General features: G+C 34.6%; 5 protein-coding genes and 3 pseudogenes across 13 annotated transcripts; 4 read left to right on the forward strand and 4 right to left on the reverse strand.

Moving 5' to 3' along the window:
• Positions 1-714: 714 nt before the first annotated feature.
• AT3G46450 (SEC14 cytosolic factor family protein / phosphoglyceride transfer family protein) lies at positions 715-3,596 on the reverse strand. Of its 3 annotated transcripts, NM_001339249.1 has the most exons (8): positions 3,358-3,506; positions 2,839-3,278; positions 2,588-2,745; positions 2,325-2,420; positions 1,968-2,224; positions 1,654-1,874; positions 1,153-1,544; positions 746-979 (listed from the first exon to the last, which is right to left on the reverse strand). In NM_001339249.1, the coding sequence occupies exons 2-7, from the start codon at positions 3,184-3,186 to the stop codon at positions 1,164-1,166; spliced, it is 1,461 nt and encodes a 486-aa protein (NP_001326365.1). In that variant the 5' UTR covers positions 3,187-3,278; positions 3,358-3,506; the 3' UTR covers positions 746-979; positions 1,153-1,163. The 3 variants fall into 3 exon arrangements, with proteins under 3 accessions (NP_190229.1, NP_001326365.1, NP_974390.1); NM_114512.5 differs by having other exon boundaries at positions 715-1,544; positions 3,358-3,596; NM_202661.2 differs by having other exon boundaries at positions 805-1,544; positions 2,588-2,769.
• On the reverse strand, positions 3,573-5,332 carry UBC13 (ubiquitin-conjugating enzyme 13). Of its 3 annotated transcripts, NM_114513.6 has the most exons (6): positions 5,140-5,332; positions 4,938-5,040; positions 4,576-4,673; positions 4,382-4,482; positions 4,189-4,266; positions 3,573-4,064 (listed from the first exon to the last, which is right to left on the reverse strand). In NM_114513.6, exons 1-6 carry the CDS (start codon positions 5,180-5,182, stop codon positions 3,987-3,989), a joined length of 501 nt encoding a protein of 166 aa, NP_566884.1. In that variant the 5' UTR covers positions 5,183-5,332; the 3' UTR covers positions 3,573-3,986. The 3 variants fall into 3 exon arrangements, with proteins under 3 accessions (NP_566884.1, NP_001325532.1, NP_001325533.1); NM_001339250.1 differs by having other exon boundaries at positions 3,745-4,064; positions 4,576-5,040; NM_001339251.1 differs by lacking the exons at positions 4,938-5,040; positions 5,140-5,332 and having other exon boundaries at positions 3,745-4,064; positions 4,576-4,937.
• A 2,450-nt stretch (positions 5,333-7,782) lies between these two features.
• Positions 7,783-8,840, reverse strand: AT3G46470 (RNA-binding (RRM/RBD/RNP motifs) family protein; the record flags this gene model as incomplete). Its single annotated transcript, NM_114514.1, has 5 exons — positions 7,783-7,853; positions 8,094-8,243; positions 8,287-8,366; positions 8,456-8,620; positions 8,707-8,840. 5 exons carry the CDS (start codon positions 8,838-8,840, stop codon positions 7,783-7,785), a joined length of 600 nt encoding a protein of 199 aa, NP_190231.1.
• Positions 8,841-11,039: 2,199 nt separating this feature from the next.
• On the forward strand, positions 11,040-13,492 carry AT3G46480 (2-oxoglutarate (2OG) and Fe(II)-dependent oxygenase superfamily protein; the record flags this gene model as incomplete). The annotated part of the gene is made up of 11 exons (NM_114515.4): positions 11,040-11,147; positions 11,337-11,454; positions 11,538-11,573; positions 11,705-11,756; positions 12,269-12,390; positions 12,465-12,562; positions 12,639-12,697; positions 12,796-12,852; positions 12,965-13,010; positions 13,206-13,285; positions 13,377-13,492. The coding sequence occupies 11 exons, from the start codon at positions 11,040-11,042 to the stop codon at positions 13,459-13,461; spliced, it is 861 nt and encodes a 286-aa protein (NP_190232.3). The 3' UTR covers positions 13,462-13,492.
• A 115-nt stretch (positions 13,493-13,607) lies between these two features.
• Positions 13,608-13,922, reverse strand: AT3G46482 (annotated as a pseudogene). The gene has a single exon.
• Positions 13,923-14,656: 734 nt separating this feature from the next.
• AT3G46484 lies at positions 14,657-18,559 on the forward strand (annotated as a pseudogene; the record flags this gene model as incomplete). The annotated part of the gene is made up of 1 exon: positions 14,657-18,559.
• A 736-nt stretch (positions 18,560-19,295) lies between these two features.
• AT3G46487 lies at positions 19,296-22,003 on the forward strand (annotated as a pseudogene; the record flags this gene model as incomplete). Its single annotated transcript has 1 exon — positions 19,296-22,003.
• A 1,346-nt stretch (positions 22,004-23,349) lies between these two features.
• Positions 23,350-27,657, forward strand: AT3G46490 (2-oxoglutarate (2OG) and Fe(II)-dependent oxygenase superfamily protein). 2 transcript variants are annotated; one of them, NM_114516.3, is made up of 11 exons: positions 23,350-23,603; positions 23,716-23,911; positions 23,999-24,097; positions 24,170-24,221; positions 26,140-26,261; positions 26,341-26,438; positions 26,516-26,574; positions 26,706-26,762; positions 26,872-26,917; positions 27,074-27,153; positions 27,243-27,657. In NM_114516.3, the coding sequence occupies exons 1-11, from the start codon at positions 23,496-23,498 to the stop codon at positions 27,316-27,318; spliced, it is 993 nt and encodes a 330-aa protein (NP_190233.2). In that variant the 5' UTR covers positions 23,350-23,495; the 3' UTR covers positions 27,319-27,657. The 2 variants fall into 2 exon arrangements, with proteins under 2 accessions (NP_190233.2, NP_001326562.1); NM_001339252.1 differs by having other exon boundaries at positions 23,437-23,603; positions 26,872-27,153; positions 27,243-27,567.
• The last annotated feature ends 9 nt before the right edge of the window (positions 27,658-27,666 follow it).

A 27,666-nucleotide genomic window follows, 5' to 3' on the forward strand; every position in this document is an offset into this window, starting at 1 on the left:
TTTCTAGCTAATTTTTTTTTTTCTTTTTGTTAAAGATTTCTAGCTAAAATTTTCAATATACTCCCATGTTTTATGAAAATTAATTTGTTTGAATTCTCATATACATTTTCCTATTTGGGATGAAAAATCCGATTATTATTATTGAGCATAGTTTAATTATTGTTAGTTATTGTAGTTTAAGTTCAGATTTTTTAAAAATGTTTGTTTATACAATGATACATCAAATAGTTTTGTTATTATTGGTTTGTTTGTTTGCTTGCTAGATCGTAGAACTAATAAAAAGCTTGTTCTCTGGTTGACTTCAGTTTTGTACATTACGAGTATAATAATATATTTTTTTATTATATCATCAGAAGAAATTAAAAATTAGTAAACGTCCTATACATGTTTGACAACTATAAACTATTTCTTTGATCAGTGATGATTTTGTATCAGTTCTTCGATTAATTTTCTTAAAATAGAAAACGTAAACCTTTTAAATCAGGGTGAAGAATGAATAATCATTTCTTTTCTTTTGAGAAAAGACAAAAACTTGTACAAAAAATCATCGATTAAACTAAGTTTATGACACTCACCTATGATTATAACTTGCAGCAACGAAAAGTAGGGGTGCGGACATTTCGGTTTAGGTTCGGGTTATTTCGATTTTAATAAATCTATAAAACTTAGTTTGGTTCTGTTTGGTTTAGTTTGGTTTGGACTGAAAAAGAATCATGAAATGATCCATGACTTTGGTCTTTGTGTTCTCAGCTTTTTAACAAAATATGATTAGCATGATCCATCAAGGATTTTAGCTACACATTTCTCAATTTCTAATCACATTAAATAAATCTGATTTTTACAAAACATTACCAACAATGGCAACAATTGTACACAGAGTTTTACTGCAGAGGGTGACCAAAGTCTCATCACGATTTAACTGGACCATAATTACTTTCTCCCAACGTACAAATGTACTCAACCGCAACAACCATTAACCCTAAACCAAGACCCAAAACTACGTTGAGTCCGCGTTTGCAATGACCACGCTGGATGAGAGATGGGGTTTATTCACTAATGACTATGTATATATCAACGCCTATCACACTTACTATTACTATGTATACAGAAGACATACGCATGTGCCTGAAATTAATTATGGATGGTTCTTACCTTATGGAAGCTTAAAAGGGTCTGCTCTCAGGATCAGCAAATCCAGCTAGTAGTGCACCGAAGAGCCATATCATGAGTAAGAACACGACTGCTGTTCGCAGAACTTGGCTGCATATGTTCAGGCTCGGCTCGTCTTCATAGGATAAATCAGGTGTCTGGGCATTGTAACTCCAGTGGCTGTCGTCTAGCTTCTCTGTTTCACTCGAGCTTCTTCTCTTTCTTCTTGGGTGTGTTTGTGGCTGTGGTGGATCTTGTTCGTTGAGATTTGAGCATCTTTTGCAGTTGCAGTTGCTACCAAGGTATGAAGGAAGTGTCTGGAGGTATTCAGAGAGGACTCGATGGAAAGTTTCCCCTTCAATTCTCAGCTTCTTGCGTGTGGTTGGTCTAAGAATCTATGAGAGAAGAACATAAGTTTAGGCAAGGGATATGCAACGATCATAGATCCGAGAACAAAGACTAAGAAAACCGAAAAATTGAAGTTAGCTTAGGTAGATTTTTTACTTGGATGAAAGTCTGGGAAATGACACGGACAACAGGAGGGAGGCGAATGATGAATAGGCAGCCAAGACGGTTAGGGAAGTGATCTTGAAGAATGGAAGAACAAGATCTCATCATCTGCATGGGAATCCTCAGAGGAGATAATCCTTCACAATCGACTAACACTGTAAGTTCTGAATTCTCAGGGGTCAGAAGATGCAAAACGCCGTGCTCTACCTGAGATACTGAAACAATAACAATAGTGGAAAATTAAAATGATACCGTAGCAAATAAAATACTGGAAAATGTAGTAAAGCCACTAAGGAGTAAGGACGTACTGATTGCCTGAGCGAAACGAGGTCTCTCATGAGATGGCAACTTTAGAAAAGCTAGCCCCAAACGAACAATGAGGCAAGGTCGTTGGTTCTTATCATATCCATGCCAAAAGAGTAAACTTGACCATGTCTCAAGTTCTTCTTCAGAAAGAATTCTGTAAGTCTCCCTCCAATGAATTGTCTTTTTTATCGAAGATAGTAAGGATGTGAAGTCTCCATTTGACACCCTGTAGAATCTATGAAGCTCGTCTTCATTGAGTCTACATTAAAATGAGACTAAACGATTATGATCTAACGCAGAATTTAACACTGAAACTCAAAAAAGGGAGAACTTATTCATAAATCACAATCTGAAAGTACCTCTCTGGTAAGCTAAGTCTCTGCTTTTCCAGTTCTTCATAGAGTTTTCTAAGCCAGTCTTGTGAAATTACAGGAAGTGGAGCCTCATCTTCAATTCTACATTTACAAAAACATAAAGATATTTAGATACTACTCAAAAAACAAAATGGAGCATTAATAGTTTCAAGGGATTTGCAAAACTTCAAGTGCTTCAGATTAAAGCTGTACAGTCTCAGACTATTATAATACAACATAACAGGTAAGACTTATACATCACATAACACCTTATATCTGATGGAGACTGTAAAGTCTGCGAGTCAGATTGTGATTCTGATTCTGAAGATGCATGAGAATTGGTACCACCTGAGGCTTCTTGCTTTAACTCTGACTGGTCTGTCAGAGCCTCAGCTATCGTGATGACCAACAATGGCCGAGACAACATCTGCATAACGATCACACACAATAACTGAGACTCGCCAAAGATCAATATACTGTATCATTCTTTCATCAATGCCATAGGGAGAAAGTATCAAACCTGCATTGCATTGATCAACTCCTTGAAAGGAGCCCATCTTTGAATCCACTTAAGAGGAGGATAACAAAGACATTGCAACGCCTGAAGACTATTCCACAAATGAGGACATTTAGCCTTTGAAACCCTTCGAACAACTTCTAAAACAGCGATTTTAAGCAGAAACACAGCTGCATTACGAGCGGTTCCACTTCCAAATCTACCATTACTCCCAAAAGAAACATGCTTAGAGATTGTCTGCTGAACAGCTCTTGGAATAGCAGCTACTAAGCTTCTTTTAGGTAACAACTCTTTCCCAGAAGAAACAGTTGCCATCATAGAGTTTCTACTTCTACCAGAATTATCCCCCATTAAAAATCGATTCCACACACTTAAAATAAGCAAATACGCCACGAAACTCGAAACGAGATCACACCAATTTCATGTCGAAACAATATCAAAATCTGCAAACAAAATTTGCATATATAAGAGAACGGATAAACGGAATCAGAGAATTCTTATAAAGCTATGAACAAAACGAACCAGGATCGAAATCAACGGAGGACAGATCGGAATCGTTGTAGTGATCGGAGAATCAAATTTCACGGCGGCGAAAGCGAGCGAGATTTCGTCTTCTCTCCGAAGTTCATAAAGCGAAACAGAAAAAAAGGAAACAAGAACAACACGGTGTTGGACACGTGTACTCTCCCAACTGTTTTGATAGCGATTGATAGGTAAATCAACGGTCCAGGAGCGACAACGTCACGGGCCTTTTAAATACGTGGACCCAAGAAACAAACATCATGCTGTTTGTTTAAATATTTTTACTAGAAGCCGAAAACTGTACGAAGTTTCTGAGGAGAACGTAGGAACGGCGTGGAGTTTTAGCGTCCAAATCAAGGAAGTAAACACACTGAAAAACAAAGCTTCGACAGACAAAAACAAAGCTTCTATGAAGAATAGTATAACTTTTAATGTCAGTTTTTTTCAAGAACAACATTTTTTTCGACCAAACACTTCATTTCACGTTGAGGAACGCGATTAAAAGATGCAAGACGGGTTTATTACAAGTAGTGTTTGGACAGTTTTTCAAAGGGAATTTTTTTCGATAAGATAAATGAGCTTTTGAACTCCATAGAAGATGGTGTTGGAGTGTGAAAGTGTTTCTTTGATCAAAACATTTCTTGAGACTTTCTGACACAACGGCTCACTTTCTTCTTGAACTCATCTCTCTTCTCTCTCCATTCTTTCTGCAAGAGGAAACCCCACAAGGAGAATGGTTAACGAGCAAGCTCTGGTACATAAACTATATGTAAATCCAATGAGACAGTGTTAATCTGATGAGTTCATAGCTAATCAATAGAAAACACTCACAGCAGCCTCAACGTTTGCTGGAGATTCGTCGTTGGGACCAGAGAGCATTGATATAATACTCAACATGATACTCTCAACCTGAAATCAGCAATGTTATTTCCACTCATCAAATCTAATTGACATCATTCTTGGTTATAAGAAGAAGCTTCTCAGATATCATACAAGGAGAATGTTGGATCATTGTAAAACGTACTGTGTGAACAGGCGTCCAACGCTCACTTGCAAGCTCATATCCACTTGGATCATCACCAGGAGGATGTAGAATAGATATACAAACGCGGCCATCGGGATAAACTGCAGACCACAAGACGAACATTTTCACAAAACCTTAGCTACTCAAACAAGATCAATGAGCTAATGAGCGCATAACCGAGAGAAAGAACTAACCGTTAGGATGCCAAATATCTGAAGTAAACCGCACCGTAGGTGGGCTATTAGGATAGTTTTGTGGGAATGACATAATGGCATAGAAAAATCCTCCTTCACTGCATTTACAAAGTTCCATAACTTATGCTTAATCCTTTTGTTAATGTGACAAGACTAAGTAAATCTCCATATAAACAAAGCAATTCATTTCAATTCCACAAGAACACTACTCCAATCTAATCCAGCATTAACCAATTCGCTTCAAAACCGACAAATCGATCCATTCTAAGCTCAAATCCACATGAATCATCAAATCCGGAACATAGATTATAGCGAAATCTCAATGGAAGCTGATGAAATCTCATGGATCAAAAGGAACGTACTAGAGAGTATCAGGAGGTCCAATAATAGTTACGCTCCATTCGAATATATTCTTCTCATCAACTAAACCAGCAGAGAATCCATCTACAGGATGCTTACAAAGATCTGAAACCAAAAAATCAAATCGGATTCAATAAGAGAGAATTCAACACCAAATTCGTAGAAGAAACAGATTCGTTGAGATTCGCGAGTGTTTGTGTGTACCTTTAAGCTGTTTCTGAAGAAGAAGACAAGCTTGTGAGTTCATGGCGGATTGTGAGAAATCGAGCTAGAGCTTCCAGTGATCTGAGAGAAGAGGAAGATGAAGAGGAAGAAGATAGAGATGGGAATTGAATAGAGAGCTTTATATCGAGAAGGTTCAAAAAAGATGGAAACTGGGGATTTTTTTTTTTTTTTTGGTAAGCATCGATGTTTCATTGTTCATCAAGGGAACACATGGGAGTGGAGGGATCTGCTACGGACGTGTCTTCTTTACTTTTTTCGCTTCCAGCCAATAGAATTGCGAAATATTATTTTTGTTCAAAGTGGCCGACTAATATTAAAGATAGAACACATCATTAACAAAAAGAGTTAATTTTGCATTCACACAAAATATGGATCGTTTTAGTGAGTGTAGTAGTGTCGGTTTAATGCGATGGAATTTAATCCGACCTCCAAATTTTTGAGTTCTTTAATTTGTTTTTTTTTTTGTTTTCAATCTTTAATTTAGTTTAGTGTTGGTTTAGATTGTTTGTTACCGGGTTAGATGGTTAACGAATAAAAATACTGATTTCGTGATTCGGTGTGTTTTGATATTTCGAAGTTTCGCGTGTTAAATAGAGTTGAAATTTTGTTTTTGTGGAGAAACAAATCGAGCTACAACTCAACTTTGTGTACAAGTGATGATATGTGACAGTTTTTATAGGGAAAATAAATATTGAGTCCGTTAAATATTTAGAATAAAAATAAATATTTTATTAAAATTTGCTCAATTTATACTATATAAAAGTTGAAACTATTTGTTTTTAAAGCCATCCACATAGGATTTAGAACACCAATCGGGAGCTGCAACATCAATAATTAACATATTTAGCATCTAATTAATTATCATTTTTTAAGACAACCAATCGGAAGCTGCCACGTCAATAATTAACATATTTAGCATCTAATTAATTAATATTTTTAAAAATAGTAATTACTTTCTGTTTTAAAATTTAAAACAAAAAAAGAAAGCAACAAATATTAAATTTAAACTTATAAAAAGAAGTTATATAATTATAATTATGTAATATTAAACCCAAACCTTATAGGATTTTATACAACTAAATCCAATTTTTTAAAATATAACTTAAAGAAACTTAACAAGGACGTGGTTTGATGGTGGTATTTTTAATCGTATCAATTTGAATCAAGTTCTCGAAGATATAAATTGAGGTCTTTCAGTCTCGAAAGCGTGAAGGTGAAGAAGATCTAAACTGCATCAAAAGAGAGAAGTGATAGAGTTAAGTACCAATTTAGTAGCTAAAATATTTTTTTAGAATAACAGAAAACAAAACAGAGTACATCTTGACGAGATTGAAAAATGTTTATACTAACAAGAAAAGAAAGAGATTTTCGAAGAAGAAATATGGAGCATGTGAAAAGTTTAGAAGGTATGGCACATATTGTTTAGACAAAATCATAAGAGGATGGAAAGAGACACTGTAAGAAAAAATAAAACAAATAAAATAAGTTCTTGCAAAAAGATAGGGAGAGTGATAGCTCTCTGTAAAAAAAATTATGAAGACAGAAATTCATATACATATTGAAAAGAATGTGAGAAAAATATGAAATGTTAAAAGAAAATGTAGATAAGCTTATGAATATACGATCTACATAATATCTTATTTTTAGAAGAGCTATACTAACTAATGCAGCGAAGATAAACGAAAAACAATAATAAATTTGCGGGTACCAAAATGAGAATCATCGAATCTATTTCCCGTACAACAATTTATTTCATATGTACGTAAAAAAGACGTTGTTATCCTAAATATCTAAAGCTAAGGAGAGAGTCATGAACCAAAAAAATCTTCTTTTGCTAAATGTTGTAAAATCTAAGAGTTGTATAAAAGTTATTTTTAATTATGTATTTAAATTGTAAATATTTGTCACGGTAATTTTAAAATTCAAAGAGTTTATAATATTAAAAGCGAGTTGACATATAAAATCATATCTTTCAAAATTTTTAATAAAAAAAATTTAGTCACACAAAAAATTATTAAACGTTTTACAAAAAGATCCACGCGTAGTGTGGGTTCATAATCTAGTCTATACTATATAAAAGTTGAGGATATTTGCTTCTAAAAGCGTCCACGTAAGATTTAAAACGACTAATCGGGAGTTGCCACATCAATAAGTAACATATTTAGCATCTAATTAATTAACATTTTTGAAAATAATAATTACTTTTTTTTTAAAATAACAAATATTAAATTTGAACTTATAAAAAAAGAAACTAAGTTATTATAATTTTTAATATTACCTTTATAGGATTTTACAATAACATTAAAGGAGAGAAGTGATAGAGTTAAGAACTAATTTAGAAGCTAAAACTTTTTATTAAAATAATAGAAAACAAAACAGAGCAAAACAAAGATTTTATTCTTAAAAGTTCAAACAAAGAGTTTATTGAATTAACTAAGCTATCTTTGGACGAGCTTGAAAAAAAGCTTTCACTAACATGGAAAGTAAGAGATTTTCAAAAAAAATATAGAGCATGTGAAAAGTATGGAAGATAGTACATGCATTGCTTAGATAAAATTATAAGAGGATGGAAAGAGGCACCATAGGAAAGATTTTTTCACATGAAGGTGAAGTGATGAGTGATTAAGATGTGTTTGGTCTATGAAGCGCAAAACTTTCAGAGATATGAGAGAGTAAGACACTGTATGAAAACGCTGCGAAGAGAAACACATGATACAAGAAAACATTCGACAAAGATCAGCAAAAAAAAAATCTTAAATCATAAATAGATTTAGATTAATAAGAAATTCTCAACCGCAGTGATGTTAAATGATTTCTTGTTATGAAAGTCCCATTTCCATATCAATTAAAACCATTATCAGATTACAATAAAATAAACTATACTTAGTTTTCATTACGATTAATACTATATTTTTCTCTCTTAGAAGACTAACCAACTGTCTTCCAGTTAGATGATAGGCTTTTATTGACTTTCCCCTTCATTCGACATTCTTTGACTTGAAGGTATTTTCTCTTCTGCAACACAGTTTTTTCCACATCAACCTGATCCCCCAAATACATGTAAAGATACCCAAAATCGTTTTCTTGTAGAGGGAAAAAGAAGTGGAGAATCCTTCCATTATTTACCAAAAATTTCATTCACTACTTGGCGTTTGACAGTTGGCAGTAATGTGTTCTTGAAACCTTTGATGCAGAAAATTTTATACCTACCAACCAAAAAAGGTAATTTGCACAAATCAATTAATTTGTTTCTAAATCAAATACTAAATAACCAAAGAAATGCTAAACAACTTACATCGGATATGTAGACCTGGTAAGACTAATAGTTCGTCCCACCAATTTCACTTCATTAAAGTTTTGCAACGCTGCCATTGCTTCTTCGTGAGATGGAAACTCAACTCTAAATTCTCGTTTCTTGTTTAAAACCACTTGGCAGTTGCAACCTTGAAAGAACTCTAGACTGTTACAATTCCAATATTAAATCATAAGAGAACCGTCAAAAAATCTAAACAAAAGATTAATATAGAGACAAAGAAATCAACTTACATCTCTAGTTCGGAGATTTTCCTATGGACATTAGAGAGCATGAGAATATTACTTTCTAAGAATTCTTCAAACTCTTCATCCGAACTGGAGGCGTATTTGGCATCCCAAGTAACAGGAAATAATCCGCTGGGCATTCTTTGTTTCTCTATCCAAGCAATATCCTACAAGTGAATACTAATTATTAAGTTGTTGGAAACAAGTTAGTTTAAGAAGCATAATATATAAATGACGTCATTACAAGAAATATCTACATTATTACCAAGAGAGAAGAGCTATTATATGTTCTTAGGTGATCACCCGCGCTACGCCGCAGTTTTTTCAGATTTTTTTTATATTGTTTAATTTAAATATTTTTTATATATCTAATTATTCACTCATGCAATAAGAAAATATTTTTAGTATTAAAATATTTTTTTCTAACAACATTCTCAATATTTCATCATATACATAATTCATAAACAACGTTCATCTTAAACCAATTTAACCGAGGGTAGTGTTCAATTCTAGAATCCTAAGAATTTGATGATGGAGCTCCGTACGTATTTTGCACCTTCGGTGATTTATTATATAAATATTAATTTAAGAGAATAACTTACTTAAATCATTAACTAATCCACGATTATTATATACTCATACTTTGAGTTTGGATTACCAAAAAAATCTTTGATAATAAAAAAACTATTAAAATAGTTTTATTGAAAAATCATGTAATATTAAAATAAATTTAGTATTAGTATATTAAATATTTAAAATAAAATAATATATAAAATAAAATAATATATAAAATTAAATAATAAATGTTCACTAATCTATAATTATTAGTACATTACATTAATTATTTAATAGACACATGACAAATACTAAAGTGATGATGTAGCAATCATATGGTTAGAGTTGACCAACTTTCATATATATGATTAATAAAGCTGTATTATGCCCCTGTTAAGACCAATCAAATTGTCATACAACGAAAATTCAAAAAGTAGACTCTAGCTATATTTTGAACTTAGTGAGTAGAAACCAAAACGTTTTCATCATATTGTATGATGAGCTAATTACCATCATAACTTCCTAATAAATACAATTCCGTTTCATTTCCATTTAATCAGATTTCTACCAACTAAATTTTGTAATCGTTTTTGTAATCGTTTTATTTCAAACACCCTTAACAATTCCCTTAATGTTTCCAATTAATTTTTGCCGTTACACACCCTTCCTTCATATCAAATTCAAACAATCATCTTCTTCCCATTTCTTTAAAAAACCTTAAGATCTTCTTCCAATTGAATTATTTGGTCTCCATTTTTATTATAAAACCTATAAAGATGTTTCCAACCTCACTCGTCTATTTGTTTATTAAAGTTTAAATTACCATCCAATAGCCCCAGTTTCTCCAATAACAAATGACGATCACCACTCATATCCATCCTCGAAGCATTAAATTTCAAAATCAACACTCAAACCATTGTTGTTCGTCCAATCCAAACGTTGGAAGTTTGTGATTTCAAACGTTATAATATTTTGCTTAGCATCGACAGTCTTCTTATGGATGAAAAGATATAGTAAACTAATTCCTAACACAATTCATATTCCCTTCCGTTCCACACTTTAATTTACTATTTTCATAATATTCATGTATGTAGCCATGTAGGATAATGCATTTGTAAACAAAAAAAAATTATGTACTACAACAGTGAAGTTAAAAAAAAAACAATTAAAGAAATAAAATCAATATCATGCAAAAATTTCTAAAATATACCAAAACAAACTTGCCCAACAGGCAGGCTTTTTTTCTAGTCTACAATAAACGAGAGTTGCGATACAATAATAGTTGTCGATTAAAAGAAACAAAGATATCGGAATCAAAGTCAACTAAATTAATCAGAGTAATAGAAAAAACTTTTTTTTTTGTTGCAAGACATCAATCAAAGTATTATAAAAAGACTCCATCGACGAAAGATCTATCTAATAGAAAACAACTCAACAACTTGTTCAAGCCTAAAACAATTATAAAAAAAAAGTTATATAAAAAAAAAAACACTCAAGATTTAGAATCTAAGCATATTTATTAATGAACGTAGACGTCCAAAAAAATGAACTGTACTGGATTACAATGATCAGTATTTCTCTGTAGTTCTAACAATCCCAATTTTTTTAAAAAAAAAAAAGAAAAAAAAATCCTCAACTATTTATTTGATATATTTTTCCAAAAATGTGGTTATTATGGAAAGTGAAATTTTAAATGTGGAGGGTGACAAGCATCTTTGCTTAGTATATAAAAAAAGCCTTTCTCCTTTCTTATCCTCCAAGATTTAACAAAGAGAACGAGAGATATGGAGAACAAAACTCAAGAGGAAGCTTCGACCATCAAAGTTTCATCCCTTACTTGCATAGATCTTGCCAACCCGAACTTTCAACAATCAGCGGTTTCTCTTAAACAGGTATGTTTTTATTTTTTCTTTATTATAGCTAAGTATGTCAAAAACATTTTATTTTCAGATATGTATGGAAAAAAAAGTTGACTCGTTGTGTGTGGGTTATTCTTGTTCCAGGCATGTCTAGATTGTGGATTTTTCTATGTCACAAATCATGGTATAAGTGAGGAGTTGAAGGACGAGGCTTTTGAGCAGAGCAAGAAGTTCTTTGCTCTTCCTTTGGAGGAGAAAATGAAAGTCTTGAGAAATGAAAAGCATCGAGGCTATTCACCCGTCCTTGATCAAATTTTAGATCCTGAGAATCAAGTCGACGGTTTGTTTGACCATCTTTTCGCTTGCTTGATCAAAACTTTGTTGTTGATGATCTCAATCTTGTTGTAACCTCATGGGTTTCAGGTGATTACAAAGAAAGTTTTTTCATTGGAATCGAAGGTGTCAAATACACCATTCTATAGCCCCAACCTATGGCCTGACCATGGTTAGTTTTTTTTCTTCCATAGTTAGCTCTTTTATTTGTCAACCTCATGTTTTCTACCTTATATAAACTTTGATGTTTCTGGCAGTTGTTTTGCCGGGATGGCGGGCGACCATGGAGAAATATCATCAAGAAGCATTGTAAGTATTTGTTTATTATCATGAAGTAGCTAGTTTATTTCTTCAGACTTTGAGGCAAGATTAAATTCTTCAGTTTACTAAGGCCATACTAAAACCATTTAATAATTAATGGATTAGTATGTGGATTCAGTTATGGATTTGCTATTTTTTAATGGCATTTATGGATTTTTCAAATTTTTTGAATAGTTTGTGGATTTTGTCACTTTTTAGGCTATAGAAATATAATTTAACATGCGTTTTATTCATTATATTTGGGTTTAGTCGGTTGTACTTGTTTTGAAGATTTAAAGTTTTTGATATAAAGTACGTATTTTTGCCAAAAAATCTTAAATCCGTAATTTTTAATAAAAGTGATAATTTCAAAAGATTTTGATGAAAAGGGCAAAATCAACAATAATCCTTGTGTTTTTTTGACAATATAAGACCTTACATTTTTTCTTTTGATGTGGATAGGCCCCTAACAGGGAAGTTTTCTAAACGTTATACTAATGATGAGCTTTTCACATGGTCAGGAGGGTTTGCAAGGCTATTGCTAGATTATTAGCATTGGCGCTCGACTTGGACACAAATTACTTTGATAAACCGGAAATGCTGGGAAATCCTATCGCAGTTATGCGTTTGCTTCGTTACGAAGGTGATATATTTTCTTAAGCTTCGTAGCCCTACTTATCCTAAACAATTTTCTTTCTTCCTTTTGTTACCTTTTAGGGATGTCTGATCCCTTGAAAGGAATATTTGGATGTGGAGCTCATTCTGATTACGGAATGCTGACTCTCTTAGCAACCGATAGTGTAACCGGGCTCCAGGTTTTCACATTTTTGCTAGTCATATAACTTTAGATGTGACCAGGTTTGGTTATGAGAAATTGCTATACGATGGCAGATATGCAAGGATAAGGACGTGAAGCCTAGGAAGTGGGAATATGTACCATCTATTAAAGGGTATAACGAGAATTTAAGGTCTTAGGATCCATGATCCAATTTTAAACACTACACTAACTCCCATGATAAAAAATTTGTTTATAAATTTCCTCTTTAAGAGCATATATCGTCAATCTTGGAGACTTGTTGGAGCGTTGGAGCAACGGCATTTTTAAGTAATTTCGATTTCTGTGAGCTTACTCTCCCTAATGTCTCTTTTCACCCTCTACATTGTCATTTTCCCAAATAAAGTTTTCTAGCTGACATTTTTCTCACATATACACATAGATCCACATTGCATCGGGTACTTGGGAATGGTCAAGACCGATATTCCGTAAGTCTCTTAATAATACACATCCGAGTCTATCCTTACAATTTCTTACAAGACGATGTGCTCTATATAGTTGTTATAATTTGTCAACAATCTAGCTTATTGTTGATCATGTCTACAAATCACAAATGAGTTATAATTTCTCAACAATCTAGGTTATAACACTCAAAATGTTTTTTTTATTTGTTCTTGTCACAGATTCCATTCTTCATAGAACCGAGTCACGACTGTCTAGTAGAATGTCTACCTACCTGCCAGTCCGAAAACAACCTTCCCAAGTAAGGCTTTAATTCTTTACCTTGTTACATTGAGACCTTGGACATGTAACAATGTCTCCTAAAGACATTAACGATTGTGTTTAATGAATAGATATCCAGCTATCAAATGTTCAACGTTCCTCACCCAACGTTACCAGCAATCACATGTGAATTTGAGCATCTACAAACAGCCCTAAGTGAAGTTCATGGAAAAACTTAACCCAAGTGAAAGTCTTTGGTTTTGTAGTTTTGTTTTTAATATACTTTGGCTTTTTAGTTGGGTTCGTAGTCAAAAACTCTTGTGTTAAAGGCTTGTTCACCAAGGTTTGATATACAAGAGGACCTATTGGATTAATAAAGAGAATGTAAGAAGAGATTCGAAATTTTGAACAAAGAGCCAAAATTAGTTTCAGGCCAAACACTTGGTTCATATCCTGAAGCGAGCCGTTTCAGCACCAAAGCGCCTGCTGATTTTGTTGACCAAAGAAAATGCTAGGAACCTTTGGCTCCACGAGCTGAATTTTGTGCCCCACTCCACAGGAAGGCAGTGCACAACTTTTCAAGTGCTTCCAAACACCCCTTTGGGAGAGGAAAAGTTGTTGTGCAGAAGTTAATAATATGCTAAAGAGGACAGATTGTATCAATTGAAACCTTCCATTTTTTTTTTCAACTGTTAAGATAAATTGTTTATTTCATGCAACTTATGCTCATAGCAAACTTTATAACTTTATATCATATCGAAGGACTACTTTCATATATGTATTTAGATTAGACTCACTACAAGAAAACAGTTAAATACCCACTACACCCGGCAACTACATACATAATCGCTATATTTGGTGACTATTTGGCTACAATTATACGAGTAGAGGCGAGACGCCTTGGTAGTCGCTAAAGGGCGACTATTATATGACACTTCTTAATGAGTCGCCAAATGTAGTCGTAAATTAGTCGCTATTTTGCGATTAATATACGACACGTTGTAATAGTCGTTAAATAGCGACTATTATATGACAACTGCGGCGTGTCATTAAATATAGTCGCAAAATAGACGTAATTTGCCGACTAATATACGACAGCTCGTAATAGTCGTCTAAATAGCGACTATTGGATGACTACAGCGGCGTGTCATTAAATATAGTCGCAAAATAGACGTAATTTTCGATTAAAAAAACATGTAATTCGTTTTGTAAGTTGTTGTACCTACTTTAAACGACTACACTATTTAGTCGTGTTTTAGTCACTCAAAAATTGCCTATATAATGAAAATTTCTCGTACACAATATTCATTCACAACACAAACACAATACTAATATTACCTTTAAAAAAAATAAACATTTTTGAAGAAAAAAAACGTTTAAAAATATATTTAGTTTTATTATTAGTCTTATAATGGCGGGAAACTATAATTATCCGAGTAGCGGTGGTTTTAATCGAGATTGGATGTACAAGAGGTTCGATGAAATGACGGGAATTTGTCAGCAGAATACGTCGCAGGAGTGGAGGAGTTCTTGACATTTGCTAATAGCCAGCCTATAGTACAAAGTTGTCGAGGTAAATTCCATTGTCCTTGTGCTGTGTGCAAGAATAAAAAACATATCGTCTAGGGTAGAAAAGTTAGTAATCATTTGTTTAGTCAAGGATTTATGCCAGATTATTATGTTTGGTATATGCATGGGGAAGATTTCAACATGAATGTAGGAACGAGTAATTATGTAATTGATAGTACGTATCTAAGAGAGAATTATGAAAGTGCGGGTAATGTTGTAGAAGATCCATATGTGGATGTGGGTAATGTTGTAGAAGATCCATATGTGGATATGGTGAACGATGCATTTCGTTATAACGTGGGGTTTGATGATAACTATCATCAAGACGGTACTAATCAGAATGTGGAGGAACCAGTACGTAACCATTCTAAAAAATTCTACGACTTGTTAGAAGGTGCTCAAAATCCATTGTACGATGGTTGTCGACAAGGCCAGTCTCAATTATCGTTAGCAGCTCGAGTCATGCAGAACAAGGCGGATCATAATATGAGTGAAAGATGTGTGGATTCGGTATGTCAAATGTTGACAGATTTTTTACCAGAAGGAAACCAAGCTACTGATTCGCATTACAAGCCAGAAAAATTGATGCGCAATTTAGGCCTTCCTTATTATACAATTGATGTTTGTATTAACAATTGTATGATTTTCTGGAAAGAAGACGAAAAGGAAGATAAATGTTGGTTTTGTAGTGCTCAAAGATGGAAGCCTATGGATGACTACCGTCGAAGAACCAAAGTGCCATATAATCGTATGTGGTATCTACCTATTGGTGACCGATTGAAGAGAATGTATCAGAGCCACAAGACGGCAGCTGCAATGCGTTGGCATGCAGAGCACCAATCAAAAGAAGAAGAAATGAATCATCCTTCAGATGTGGCGGAGTGGAGATATTTTCAAGAGCTACATCCCACGTTTGCCGAAGAACCCCGTAACGTTTATCTCGGATTATGTACCGATGGATTCAATCCATTTGGCATGTCGCGAAATCATTCTTTGTGGCCTGTGATCCTGACTCCATACAATTTACCACCGGGTATGTGCATGAATACAGAGTACTTGTTTCTTACAATTTTGAATTCTGGGCCAAATCACCCGCGAGGTAGTCTCGATGTCTTCCTCCAACCTCTTATTGAGGAGCTAAAAGAGTTATGGTCTACTGGAATCGATGCATATGTTGTGTCTTTGAATCAAAATTTTAATCTAAAAGCAGTGTTGCTGTGGACGATAAGCGACTTTCCGGCGTACAGCATGTTATCAGGATGGACAACCCACGGTAAACTGCCTTGTCCAATTTGCATGGAAAGTACTAACTCTTTTTATCTACCTAATGGAAGGAAGACGTGCTGGTTTGATTGTCACCGAAGATTTCTTTCTCATGGTCATCCATTACGGAAGAACAAAAAAGACTTCCGAAAAGGAAAAGACGCTTCTACCGAGTATCCACCTGAGTCTTTAACCGGTGAGCAAATTTATTACGAGCGGTTGTCTAGTGTAAATCCACCAAGAACCAAGGATGTTGGTGGCAACGGTCACGAAAAGAAGATGCCAGGCTATGGGAAGGAACATAACTGGCACAAGGAAAGCATATTATGAGAGCTTTCATATTGGAAGAATCTGAATCTCCGACATTGTATCGATGTGATGCATACAGAGAAGAATTTTTTGGATAACATAATGAATACTCTTATGAGCGTGAAGGGTAAATCAAAGGACAACATAATGGCAAGAATGGATATAGAACGATTTTGTTCTCGGCCTGACTTACATATTGATAGTAAGGGAAAAGCTCCATTTCCAGCTTATACATTGACAAATGAAGCCAAAATGAGTTTATTGCAATGTGTTAAACATGCAATCAAATTCCCTGATGGTTATTCGTCTGATTTGAGTAGTTGTGTTGATATGGAGAATGGGAAGTTATCAGGTATGAAGAGTCATGATTGCCATGTTTTCATGGAGCGGTTACTTCCATTTATCTTTGCAGAACTCCTCGACCGGAACGTTCACCTTGCATTATCAGGTAAAATAAGAATATAATTTACTCTTTATATCATATATGCACTTGAGATGATGATTTTTTTTTCCAGGGGTTGGCGCATTTTTTAGAGACTTATGTTCGAGAACTTTGCAGAAAAGTCGCGTTCAAATTCTTAAGCAGAACATTGTTTTGATCATATGCAACTTAGAGAAGATCTTCCCACCATCATTTTTTGATGTTATAGAGCACCTGCCTATACATCTCCCCTACGAAGCAGAATTGGGCGGTCCTGTCCAATATAAGTGGATGTATCCTTTTGAGAGGTTTTTTAAAAAGTTGAAAGGAAAAGCAAAAAATAAAAGATATGCGACCGGATCAATTGTTCAGTCATATATCAATGACGAGATTTCTTATTTCTCAGAGCACTACTTTGCCGATAATATACAAACAAAATCAAGGTAACCATGAATTATCGATGTGATGCAAGTTTTCAATGCGCAAAAATAACCATGAATTACCTCTTTTGGATCAGGTTAACAAGATTCAATGAGGGTGAAGTTCCTGTATATCATGTTCCTGGAGTACCTACTATATTTAGTTCTGTTGGTCGTCCAAGTGGAGAAATACGTGAAGTATGGCTATAAGAGGAAGACTATCAATGCGCACATGGATATGTTATACGGAATTGTGATTATTTTCAAGTAATTGAGAGGTATATAACAAAGTCATACTCCCATTTTAAGTTAATTATATAAATGTTTGTTTACTAACCCTTATATGTTGTTTTTGTCTTTATATAGTATGTTCGAAGATTTTCTTTCTATTAAATATCCAGGATTGAACGAAAAAGAACTTTTCGTGAAAAGAAACGAGGAATATCATGTGTGGGTGAAAGATTATGTATGTCTAAATAGTTTATAATATATATGATTTGCATTTATTTATTGTTATTCTTATCTCTATAATGATGTTTATTTCTAAATTTGCATACAGGTTACATATTGGAACTCTAGTAATCCTTTTCCAACTTGGGTTCAAGAGATAGTCAATGGACCTTTGCACAAAGTCAAAACATGGCCAGTGTATTTTACAAGAGGCTATTTGTTTCATACGCAGAGTCATGGAGCAGGACGTAAGACTTGTAACTATGGTGTATGTGTGAAAGGTGAAAATTATACGGATGCATCTGACGCAGCAGATTTTTACGGCAACTTAACTGATATCATAGAACTTGAGTATGAGGGGGTGGTCAGTTTGAAAATCACACTTTTTAAATGTTCGTGGTATGACCCTAAGCTCGGAAGAGGTACTCGGAGGAGCAATAGTGGTGTTGTCGACGTTCTTTCATCGAGGAAATATAACAAATACGAACCCTTTATTTTAGGTACGTATGGTATATATATATGGTCATTTAGTTTTTCTAGTTCATATACAAATATCTAATTCTCCAAATATGGTGCATTTACAAACAACATCTCAAGCGGAACTAGTGTGCTTTATTCCTTATCCATACACGAAAAAACCAAAGCGGGAGTTGCTCAATGTTTTAAAAGTAAATCCAAGGGGAAACATATTAGGAGAATATGAAAATAAAGACCCGAGTTTATTGCAAACAGAAAATGATGATGCTGTTTTAATAACAACAATAGAAGATCTTGTACTCGACAATTTGACAATCAATCGCAACCCCATAAACCTCGATTTAGATGCCGGAGATGCTGATCCAGAAGATGAATTTCGATGTAATTTATCGTCTTCTGATGATGAAGAACAACAAGACGAAGAATAATATTAGTTTTGTGTTTATGATATGTACATAAGTTATTTTGAAATACTATGCAAACATTTTTAAATTATTTTGAAAAACTATATTTATTAAGTATGTTATGTTTATTTATATTTCTATAGATAATTACTATTTTTGAATATCTATGGCCCAAAAAAACACAAGGCCCAAACCCAATTATTAAAAATTAAACAAAGCGACTAATTTGTGACAATTTAGCGACTATAACCATTCTATTGGGCCAAAATAACTCGAGGCCCAAATAGGGTGACTAATTTGTGACAATTTAGCGACTACCGAAAAATTATTGGGCCAAAAATTTCGAGGCCCAAAATTGGTGACTAATATGTGACAATATAGCGACTAATGTTTAAATTTTGAGAACTTTTTAGGCCCAAACCCATTAGACCCAATCCCTTTCAATGTCAAAACCCTAAGTTCCATCTCTTTCTCTTCGAAACATCCGCAGCCTTCTTCTTCGATTTCTCTCTTCCTCTTCGATTTCCTCTGCGAAACCCTAGCAAATTTCTCTCTTCCTCTTCGATTTTCCTCTTAATCTCTCTACCAAACATCTGCAGTCTTCTTCTTCTTCAATCTCTCTCTTCGATTTCCTCTTTGAAACCCTACCAAATCAATCTTTCCTCTTCGTTTTTCTCTTAAATCTCTTCTTCTTCTTCTTCGATTTCGTCGATTTGAACCTCTGTCTCATCTAGATCTCTCCTTAATATCATGTTTGGGCGAGGAAAAAAGAAGCGAACCAGTCCTAACCTTGCTCAGAGAGCCTCCACATCCACGGCTGGTCGACGACCTCGTTCTCTCCCGTCCCAGTACAATTTCACGCCGACAGCAGAACGGTCGCCTCAGCTACAGACGCCTGCATCAGAAGACGCGGTCCTCCTTTAAAGGCAACGGCAGCTCATGTTCGGAGCTATCCGCCGCCTCTGCAGTTGTTCCAGCACTCTGGCAGTTGACAACCTGAAGTGCAAAGGTCTGCCTCCGTGGAAGTGCAGAACAATCCTGCGAATCAAGGCGCGACTACTCAGCAGGTTCCTCCGGCTCCTCAACAAGACCCTCCGCCTTCTCAGCAAGACCCTCTGCCTTCTGCAGTTCAAGAGTCTTGGGCTCACAGTCACCCATCCTCTCAAGGCAACAACTTCGAAGAATATCCACCTTTCTCGCCGGATCTCCAGGAGGACACACTTCAATCCCTAAACGATCTTCTTATGTTGCCGGAGAGGGATAAGTTCGTCACCGTCCTCTCTCCCGTTCCTCGACCGAATACCACCTGGTATGATCTTCTTCTTCTCTTGTTTGTGATCCCATGTTGTGTTCAATTAGGGTTTAGTTGAGAAATGAGCTTTGTGAGATTGATTAGATTAAGAAAATGTCTGAATTGATTCTTTGTTGTGTCTCGTGTTGTGTTGGTCTGAAAGTTTTGTTCTTAGGATTTAAGTTATGTGTTTTGTTCTTAGGGTTTAGTTGGGTAATGATCTTTGTGACGTGTTGTGTTGGTCTGAAAGTCCTTGATATTATAGATGTTACTTTGCAGCCACAATCTATTCTCATGTTTGAAGAGTCTTGTTGTGTTGGTCTTATTTTGTTGTTTGCGAGAACAGGTAGTTTAAGTTGTGTTTTGATCTTAGGGTTTAGTTGAGTAATGAGCTTTGTGAGATTGATTAGATTGAGAAAATGTCTGAAATGATTCTCTGTTGTGTCTCGTGTTGTGTTGGTCTGAAAGTCTGAAAGTTTTGTTCTTAGGATTTAAGTTATGTGTTTTGTTATTAGGGTTTAGTTGGGTAATGATCTTTGTGACGTGTTGTGTTGGTCTGAAAGTCTTTGATATTATAGATGTTACTTTGCAGCCACAATCTATTCTGTTGTTTGAAGAGTCTTGTTGTGTTGGTCTTATTTTGTTGTTTGCGAGAACATGTTTTGTTAAGTTGTGTTTTGATCTTAGGGTTTAGTTGAGTAATGAGCTTTGTGAGATTGATTAGATTGAGAAAATGTCTGAATTGATTCTTTGTTTTAGTCTCGTGTTGTGTTGGTCTTTGGTCTTTGATATTTTGATGTTCTTTGCAGCCACAATCTATTGCAATGTGTTTGAAGAGCCTTGTCGTCTAGGTCTCTACTCTACTTGTTGTTTGCGAGAACAACTGCTTGTGGCTGCAAAGTATCGTGTCTGTCATTGTGTAAGTTTAGTTCTAGATCTTTGCAGCCACAATCTATGTTCTGCTCTATATGATCTGTTTGTACTTTGCAGCCACAATTTATGTTTTGCTAGTCTTTGGTCTGATATTTAGATATTTTCTGCCATATAATAACTGCTTGTTTTTCTTGTGTTTGGAGGTTTACTCGGGACACAAACTCACGACTTGTTAGGAATATCACTAGAGTGTTTACAAACAAGTTTGATGGTCCCTACTACAGCTGGACATGTGTGCCTCAAGAGAGACAAGAGAAATACTTCCTCGAGTTTGCTGTTAACTGTTCTTTCAGCCCTTCTTTTATATAGTTGATTACACTTCTTTTTTTTACTGACATTACCTTTTCTATTTGTAGAAAACACACCATTGGGATCCTTTGATCACAGGGACTGTTCAGTTTTACTTCAACGAGATCTGTTTAAGGCGAATGAAAGGCATGGTTAGCACTGTAAGAACTAGTCGAAAGAAACCTAAATGGATTGGGAAAACTCTATGGAAGGAAATGACTGCGTACTGGGACACTGAAGAAGCTCAGGAAAGAAGTCAAATCTATTCAAATGCCCGTATGTCTGACCGTAATGGTCTAGGTCCTCACATACACTTCTTAGGGTCTAAGTCATATCATCAAATCCGGGACGAATTGGCAAGTCTTCTCTCTGTTTACTCCTTTGCAACTTTAACTCGATGTTTCAATGTACTTTTCTATGACTTGTTTTTTTTTTCATTACAGGAAGACCAATTGGGCAAAACTGTCAGTATTGGTGACGTTTTCATCAAAACACATACAAAACCTGATGGGACGTATGTTGATCGAAAGGCAGAGAAGATTTCAGAGTTATATCAGAAGAATTTGCAGCTGAGGCAGTCTGAGCTCGAGGCTGAAGCTTCTGCTGTTTCAGATGGCACTTCGCGGGTACGGGAGCTCACAGCTGAGGAATGTACAACCATATTTCTTCAGGTAACGTTTTATGTTTCCCAATTTAGTGTTTTTGAGTTGTCTTTTTCAGTCTCTAATCTCAGCTTTTATCATACTATGCAGTCCACTGAGAGGGATTCGAGAGGCGTTCCTTATGGAGTAGGAAGCCTCAAAGAGTCTCTTGTCAATGGCAAGCGGAAGCAAGCAGGTGACTCAACTTCTTTTGTGGCTTTGCAAGAACAATTACTTGAAGCTCAACGCAAGATAGAAGAGCAGGTCTCTTGCATTCAGAGGCGTGAAGCTGAGAATTCCCAAGCTGCAGATGAGCAGAAGAAGAAGCTTGAGCACTTGTCCTTAGAGGAGAAGTTTTTGCGCGAAAATGATCCTCGGTTCCTCAATTTCCTCGAATCTCATTCAGCTAAGGAGACAACCACAGATCCTATCTCACCCTCTCCAGCTGCCTCTCCCTCTTCATCTGCTTCATAGGTCTGAATCTTAACTCCTTCCTCAAGACTCAATATCAAGGCTCAAAGTTTTTATATGTGTACTTGTGTTGCTTGTGCTTATGCTGAACAAAATTCTAAGTTGTAGTGAATCGAACATGTTTCTGTAATTTGGGTTTTGTACTTTTCTGAAATGACAATAAATTTGTTTTCATGCTTCTTGTATGTGTTTATGCTTATTGTAAAGTTTTGTTTTCTCAGGAAGGTTTCAATCTTTATAACAATCATATAGATGTTCTAATAACAACAATAGTCGCAAATTTAGTCATCAAAAATGTAACCAAGCAGTCGTTTATTTATAACAATTCAGTCACAAAAATTTCCGACTAAGTGCTATTTTAGTCGCAAATCAGTCTTAAAAATAGTGACAACGTAGTCGTAAATTTTAACGACTAATTACCAACAACGACTAAATAACCCTCAAGTTAATCGTTAATTTGTCGTCTAATAGTCGCTAAATTTAGTGACAACGTAGTCGTAAATTTTAACGACTAATTGCCTACAACGACTAAATAACCCTCAAGTTATTCGTTAATTTGTCGTCTAATAGTCGCGAAATTTAACGACTAAAATGTCTCTAAAAAAGCGATTACCCAAACTTAGTCGTAACTTTGTCGCTCTTTTGCGACTAAAATACGATTACGTTATTTAGCGACTCTCGATTAGCGACTAATTTTAATAGTCGTTTATTTGTCGTAAATAGGAGTTTAACGACTACAGAGTAACTAATACTGTAGTCGGTAAATGACAATTTTCTTGTAGTGACTGGATTATCAGCCACTGTAAATGCGGGTTACTATTAGTTTATAAGAATTATGTTTTGGGTTTTTATGTGTGTTTAAACTATATTTGAGCTAGTTAGACTTACTTAACTCTTTAGCATTTTCGCTATCCTTAAAGTGTGTCAATAAGAAAAGAAAACTTATTAAAGCAATATTTTTACAAGTTATACCTATCAAATTTTGGAGTGCATGCAAATGAGATTTCGAAGATAGGATTCGATCGGTCAGTTGCATATGTGATCGTAATATAATGATGGCCATTGGCCAACGGACCCGACAACGTGACCTGTTTTTACATTATTGATCCTTTCTCTCTAGTTTTCGAATAAAAAAAAGACTAGTATTAATTTGATATTTTCCAATTGAACATTAAGAACGTGGAGCCAAGTGGCTGTGGTTAATACATATATGTATGATTATATGGTAGTGGCATCGCTTACTATAAGATAAGCTAAACAAAGAAAAAACTTTTATATTTCCTATCCAAAGAAAGACTAGAGAGTGGTAGAGAAATGGAGAATAAAACTGAGGAAGAGGTATCAATCATCAAAGTTTCTTCCCTTACTTGCATCGATCTCGACAACTCTGATCTTCATCAATCAGCTGTTTTACTCAAGCAGGTCTACGTCCATTTATTTTTCTTAAAACTGATTACAGTATGAACATTATACCTTCCGCGAAAAAACATTATTAATTCGGTCATTATGTGTTATATATATATTCTTGTTCCAGGCATGTCTCGATAGTGGATTTTTCTATGTCATAAATCATGGTATAAGTGAGGAACTCAAGGATGAGGCTTTCGAGCACAGCAAGAAGTTCTTCGCTCTTCCTTTGGAAGAGAAGATGAAAGTCTTGAGAAACGAAAAGTATCGAGGCTATGCACCATTCCATGATTCTCTCTTAGACCCTGAAAACCAAGTCCGAGGTCTGTCAGATCAGCTTTCGCTTGCTTAGGCTAAAAGTTTTGTTGTTCATGTATATCTCACTCTTGTTGTAATGTGATGGGGTTTAGGGGACTACAAAGAGGGTTTTACCATTGGGTTCGAAGGTAGCAAAGATGGTCCCCATTGGGATAAACCATTCCATAGCCCCAATATTTGGCCTAACCCTGGTTAGTTTTTACCGTCTCATTGTTTGTTAATTTATGCTTTGATCTTTAAATAAACTCTAATGTTTTTTGTAGACGTTTTGCCCGGATGGCGGGAGACCATGGAGAAATATTATCAAGAAGCATTGTAAGTGTCATGTTTGTTTAGAAAATATTTAAATAGGGAAATCAAGTGGGAAAATTTGCTAATGACTTAAAGGATAAAAATTTAGTTGGAAATTAGGTGGAAAGTTTGATTTAAAACAACTTGACTCTTTTTCTCCCAATGAATGTGACATCTCTCTCTCCACATTAGTTATAAACAAAAATATTCCACATATAGAATTCCCTCAGAGCATCCACATTGGACATACCTTTGTAGGTGTTTCAAAAGTAAATTAAGATTAAATTTAAAGACATCTTCTATTTTGGGGGTCTGAAATGTCTTTCTAAATACTCTATTACACATTTAAAGACACACCTTCTTGTTTCTTCTATTATTTTTAACTAGATGAATTCTCACGGTACGCGTGGGTTTGTTTTAAAAATTGTTAATAAAAATATGTTAATTGTTTTAATCGCTAATTTATGTTTATTTTTTTGTTTATTATTGTATAACTAATAGAATTAGACTCATAATAGTATTTACGTTTCGACAGTTGTTCCAAATACCACCACCTCAGTGATAATTTAAGTGAGTGTATATTTAATGTTATGTATATCGATATTGTGAACTTGAGTTGTATCTAATGTTTTCATTTTTTAATTTCCGTATAGGTTATACATGATGATGGTTTTGTATCCTATTTATGGTACTTGTCCCTTGGTAAACATTTACTGATGTTGTTTGAAACACATATAAAAATAAATTGGTTATGATGTTGTCCCGTGGTAAACAATGTCTGTTTGAATATTTATAGAGCTTATAGTAGTGAAAGCTTGTAATCCCATAAGCTGGGAGTGTGAATATGTTTTAGTGAAATAAATTGTGCATCTATTTAAAAGACAGTTACAGCTGCTTGTTCCTTGATTCAGTTCTGTGTAGCTTCTACTGTGGCATCCATTCTGGCAGTTACAAGGTATAAAACGTTTTTTCTAAATAAATATGATGTACAGAAAGGGAGACTACATTGTTGGATTTAGAAGCATTAAGCCATCATTGAAATGGGGCCGACCTATTAGTATTGCACTCTAATAGATTCTAAAACACATATGGCCCATCTGGCATGAGCTATTTTGTTTACTCTATTTGACACTTATAATTAGAAGCTGATGTGTAAAAAATAAAAGCTGAATCATATTAATGAAATGTTTTTATTGGAAGATTAGAAAGCTGATGTGTCATCTCCAGAAAAGCTTAAAATGCTGACGTGGCAAAATGATGGAGAGAGTTGAGCTTCTTTCATATATATGATTTAAAGACATCTTCATACAATCTCCATTGCACATAAAAATGAGGGTATTTAATTTGAAATAAGATTATAAAAAGAAAACAATAGACATTTTTAGTTAGAGAGAGTCTAGATAGAGACATTTGAATACTCTCTCTCTTGTATGGTTCTTCCCGTGTCAACTTTTTATTTGTTTTTAAATTTTAAATAATTAAACTAAATAAAAAGTATTATTATTAAATTTTAAAGATACACTTATCATTAGTTAACCAATGCAGATGCTCTCAAAGTATCACCAATGAAGATGGTCTAAACGACTTCAGTTACTTTTGGTCTAAATTTTTTGTTATATTGCTTTTTTGGTCACAAATATCAGACCATTAATTAAGGGGATGGTAAAAAAAAATATCATAGCATTGAGTAACAATGATATATCACTAATTTTCCTTTATTCGTCATTGTATTTATAGTTAAAACTTAAATACGAAAAAAAGAAAAACGTTAGGCAAATATTTAGAATTCTGAACTCTAGTATCATGTCAAAACTTATGGATATGCATCTTAAAATTAATTGACAATACTATACTAGGTGCCATACATATATTTTCTGTGGAACTCTTAAGGAACAAAGTTTTTCAAACTGTATACTTATGATGAGCCCTTCTACATGATCAGGAGGGTTTGTAAGTCTATTGCGAAAATAATGGCTTTGGCGCTCGACTTGGATGTGGATTACTTTAATACACCAGAGATGCTGGGAAATCCAATTGCAGATATGGTCTTGTTTCACTATGAAGGTATTTTCTTAATTGCATTAGCTTTGTATGTCAATGTCATACTTATTCTCATTATTCTTCATTTTTTGTTATATTTTAGGGAAGTCTGATCCCTCGAAAGGAATATATGCATGTGGAGCACATTCTGATTTCGGAATGATGTCTCTCTTAGCAACTGATGGTGTCATGGGACTTCAGGTTTGGCACAACTTTTACCACTCTCATATAATTAACTTCATATGTGATCAAGTTACTAATATAATATCTAATTGCAGATATGCAAGGATAAAGACGTGAAGCCTCAAAAGTGGGAATATACTCCATCGATTAAAGGGTATAACAACAATGAGATATTTTAGGTTTTTGGGTTGTTGATACATTTAAATTGCTACACTAACTCCCATAACATATTTTTGTTTATTACGTTATAATGTTCTGCTTTGGTAAATTTGTTTCCGTCTACAGAGCCTATATTGTGAATCTTGGTGATCTGCTTGAGCGTTGGAGTAATGGCTATTTCAAGTAAAGTTTTTGTTTGTTTGTGCTTCGCTCAATACATCATGTAACATGATTTTCAAGTACAGTTTCTTTTGTAATGACATTTTTTTCCACATGTTTTTATACCTTACAGATCTACATTGCATCGGGTACTCGGGAATGGGCAGGACCGATATTCTGTAAGTTTCTTACTATACAGTCGAAGAATCTTCAGCCACAAGCCAAATCTCATTGATATCATTTCTCAAAAATCTAGTTTTTATCAAACATGTTCGTAAGGGAATTCGAAAAATTACGTACATTTCTATTTAATTATAAGTTTTCTTCTCACACAGATTCCATTCTTCCTGAAACCGAGTCATGACTGTATAATAGAGTGTCTTCCTACCTGCCAGTCTGAAAACAACCTTCCCAAGTAAGCATTTAACACTTCACCTTGTTACATTAAGACCTTCAACTAGTAACATTGCCTTATAGATGTTTATGGTTGTGTTAAATGAATAGATATCCAGCGATCAAATGTTCAACGTACATCTCCCAACGTTACAAAGCAGTACATGCACACCTAAAACAGACCTAGGTAGGTGAAGTATGGTCCATGCGTACCACGCTCTAAAGTCCCACGATATGAATGCTTCGTTTTCCAATTGGTTTGTTGTTAAAATTCTATATCTATCTGATGGAGATCTATTCAATTAATAAAGATCATCATTTAAGTGATTACAGATGAATTTCTCGAATCGGAATTTTGGGTTATTTATTTCAGTTTACAAAATCATGGAAGACGCTACGTCCTCTATTTACGACGGTTATTTGGTATTTTAATATAAATTTTGGGGGAAAAAATCTGTTTGAGATGTTTTGGAATGATTATGTGAATTATGTCCAAGTTTTGTAATCACAAGCAATAATTTGATTTGTTTTTACG

This window comes from Arabidopsis thaliana, chromosome 3 (genome assembly GCF_000001735.4).
Source record: "Arabidopsis thaliana chromosome 3, partial sequence".
NCBI classification, from domain to species: domain Eukaryota; kingdom Viridiplantae; phylum Streptophyta; class Magnoliopsida; order Brassicales; family Brassicaceae; genus Arabidopsis; species Arabidopsis thaliana.

What these genes read in the sequence shown, in the direction of transcription:
- AT3G46450 (NM_202661.2), bottom strand. Translation starts at nt 3,186, where the DNA reads ATGGGGGATAATTCTGGTAGAAGTAGAAACTCTATGATGGCAACTGTT. An exon ending in TCGTTTCGCTCAGGCAATCA is followed by an intron (nt 1,875 to 1,967) that starts GTACGTCCTTAC and finishes TTATTGTTTCAG; the next exon opens with TATCTCAGGTAGAGCACGGC. An exon ending in TTTCCCAGACTTTCATCCAA is followed by an intron (nt 1,545 to 1,653) that starts GTAAAAAATCTA and finishes CTTCTCTCATAG; the next exon opens with ATTCTTAGACCAACCACACG.
- AT3G46490 (NM_114516.3), top strand. Translation starts at nt 23,496, where the DNA reads ATGGAGAATAAAACTGAGGAAGAGGTATCAATCATCAAAGTTTCTTCC. An exon ending in ATGGTGTCATGGGACTTCAG is followed by an intron (nt 26,439 to 26,515) that starts GTTTGGCACAAC and finishes ATCTAATTGCAG; the next exon opens with ATATGCAAGGATAAAGACGT. An exon ending in TCTGAAAACAACCTTCCCAA is followed by an intron (nt 27,154 to 27,242) that starts GTAAGCATTTAA and finishes TTAAATGAATAG; the next exon opens with ATATCCAGCGATCAAATGTT.
- UBC13 (NM_114513.6), bottom strand. Translation starts at nt 5,182, where the DNA reads ATGAACTCACAAGCTTGTCTTCTTCTTCAGAAACAGCTTAAAG. An exon ending in GGACCTCCTGATACTCTCTA is followed by an intron (nt 4,674 to 4,937) that starts GTACGTTCCTTT and finishes TTGTAAATGCAG; the next exon opens with TGAAGGAGGATTTTTCTATG. An exon ending in CAGCAAACGTTGAGGCTGCT is followed by an intron (nt 4,065 to 4,188) that starts GTGAGTGTTTTC and finishes TTCCTCTTGCAG; the next exon opens with AAAGAATGGAGAGAGAAGAG.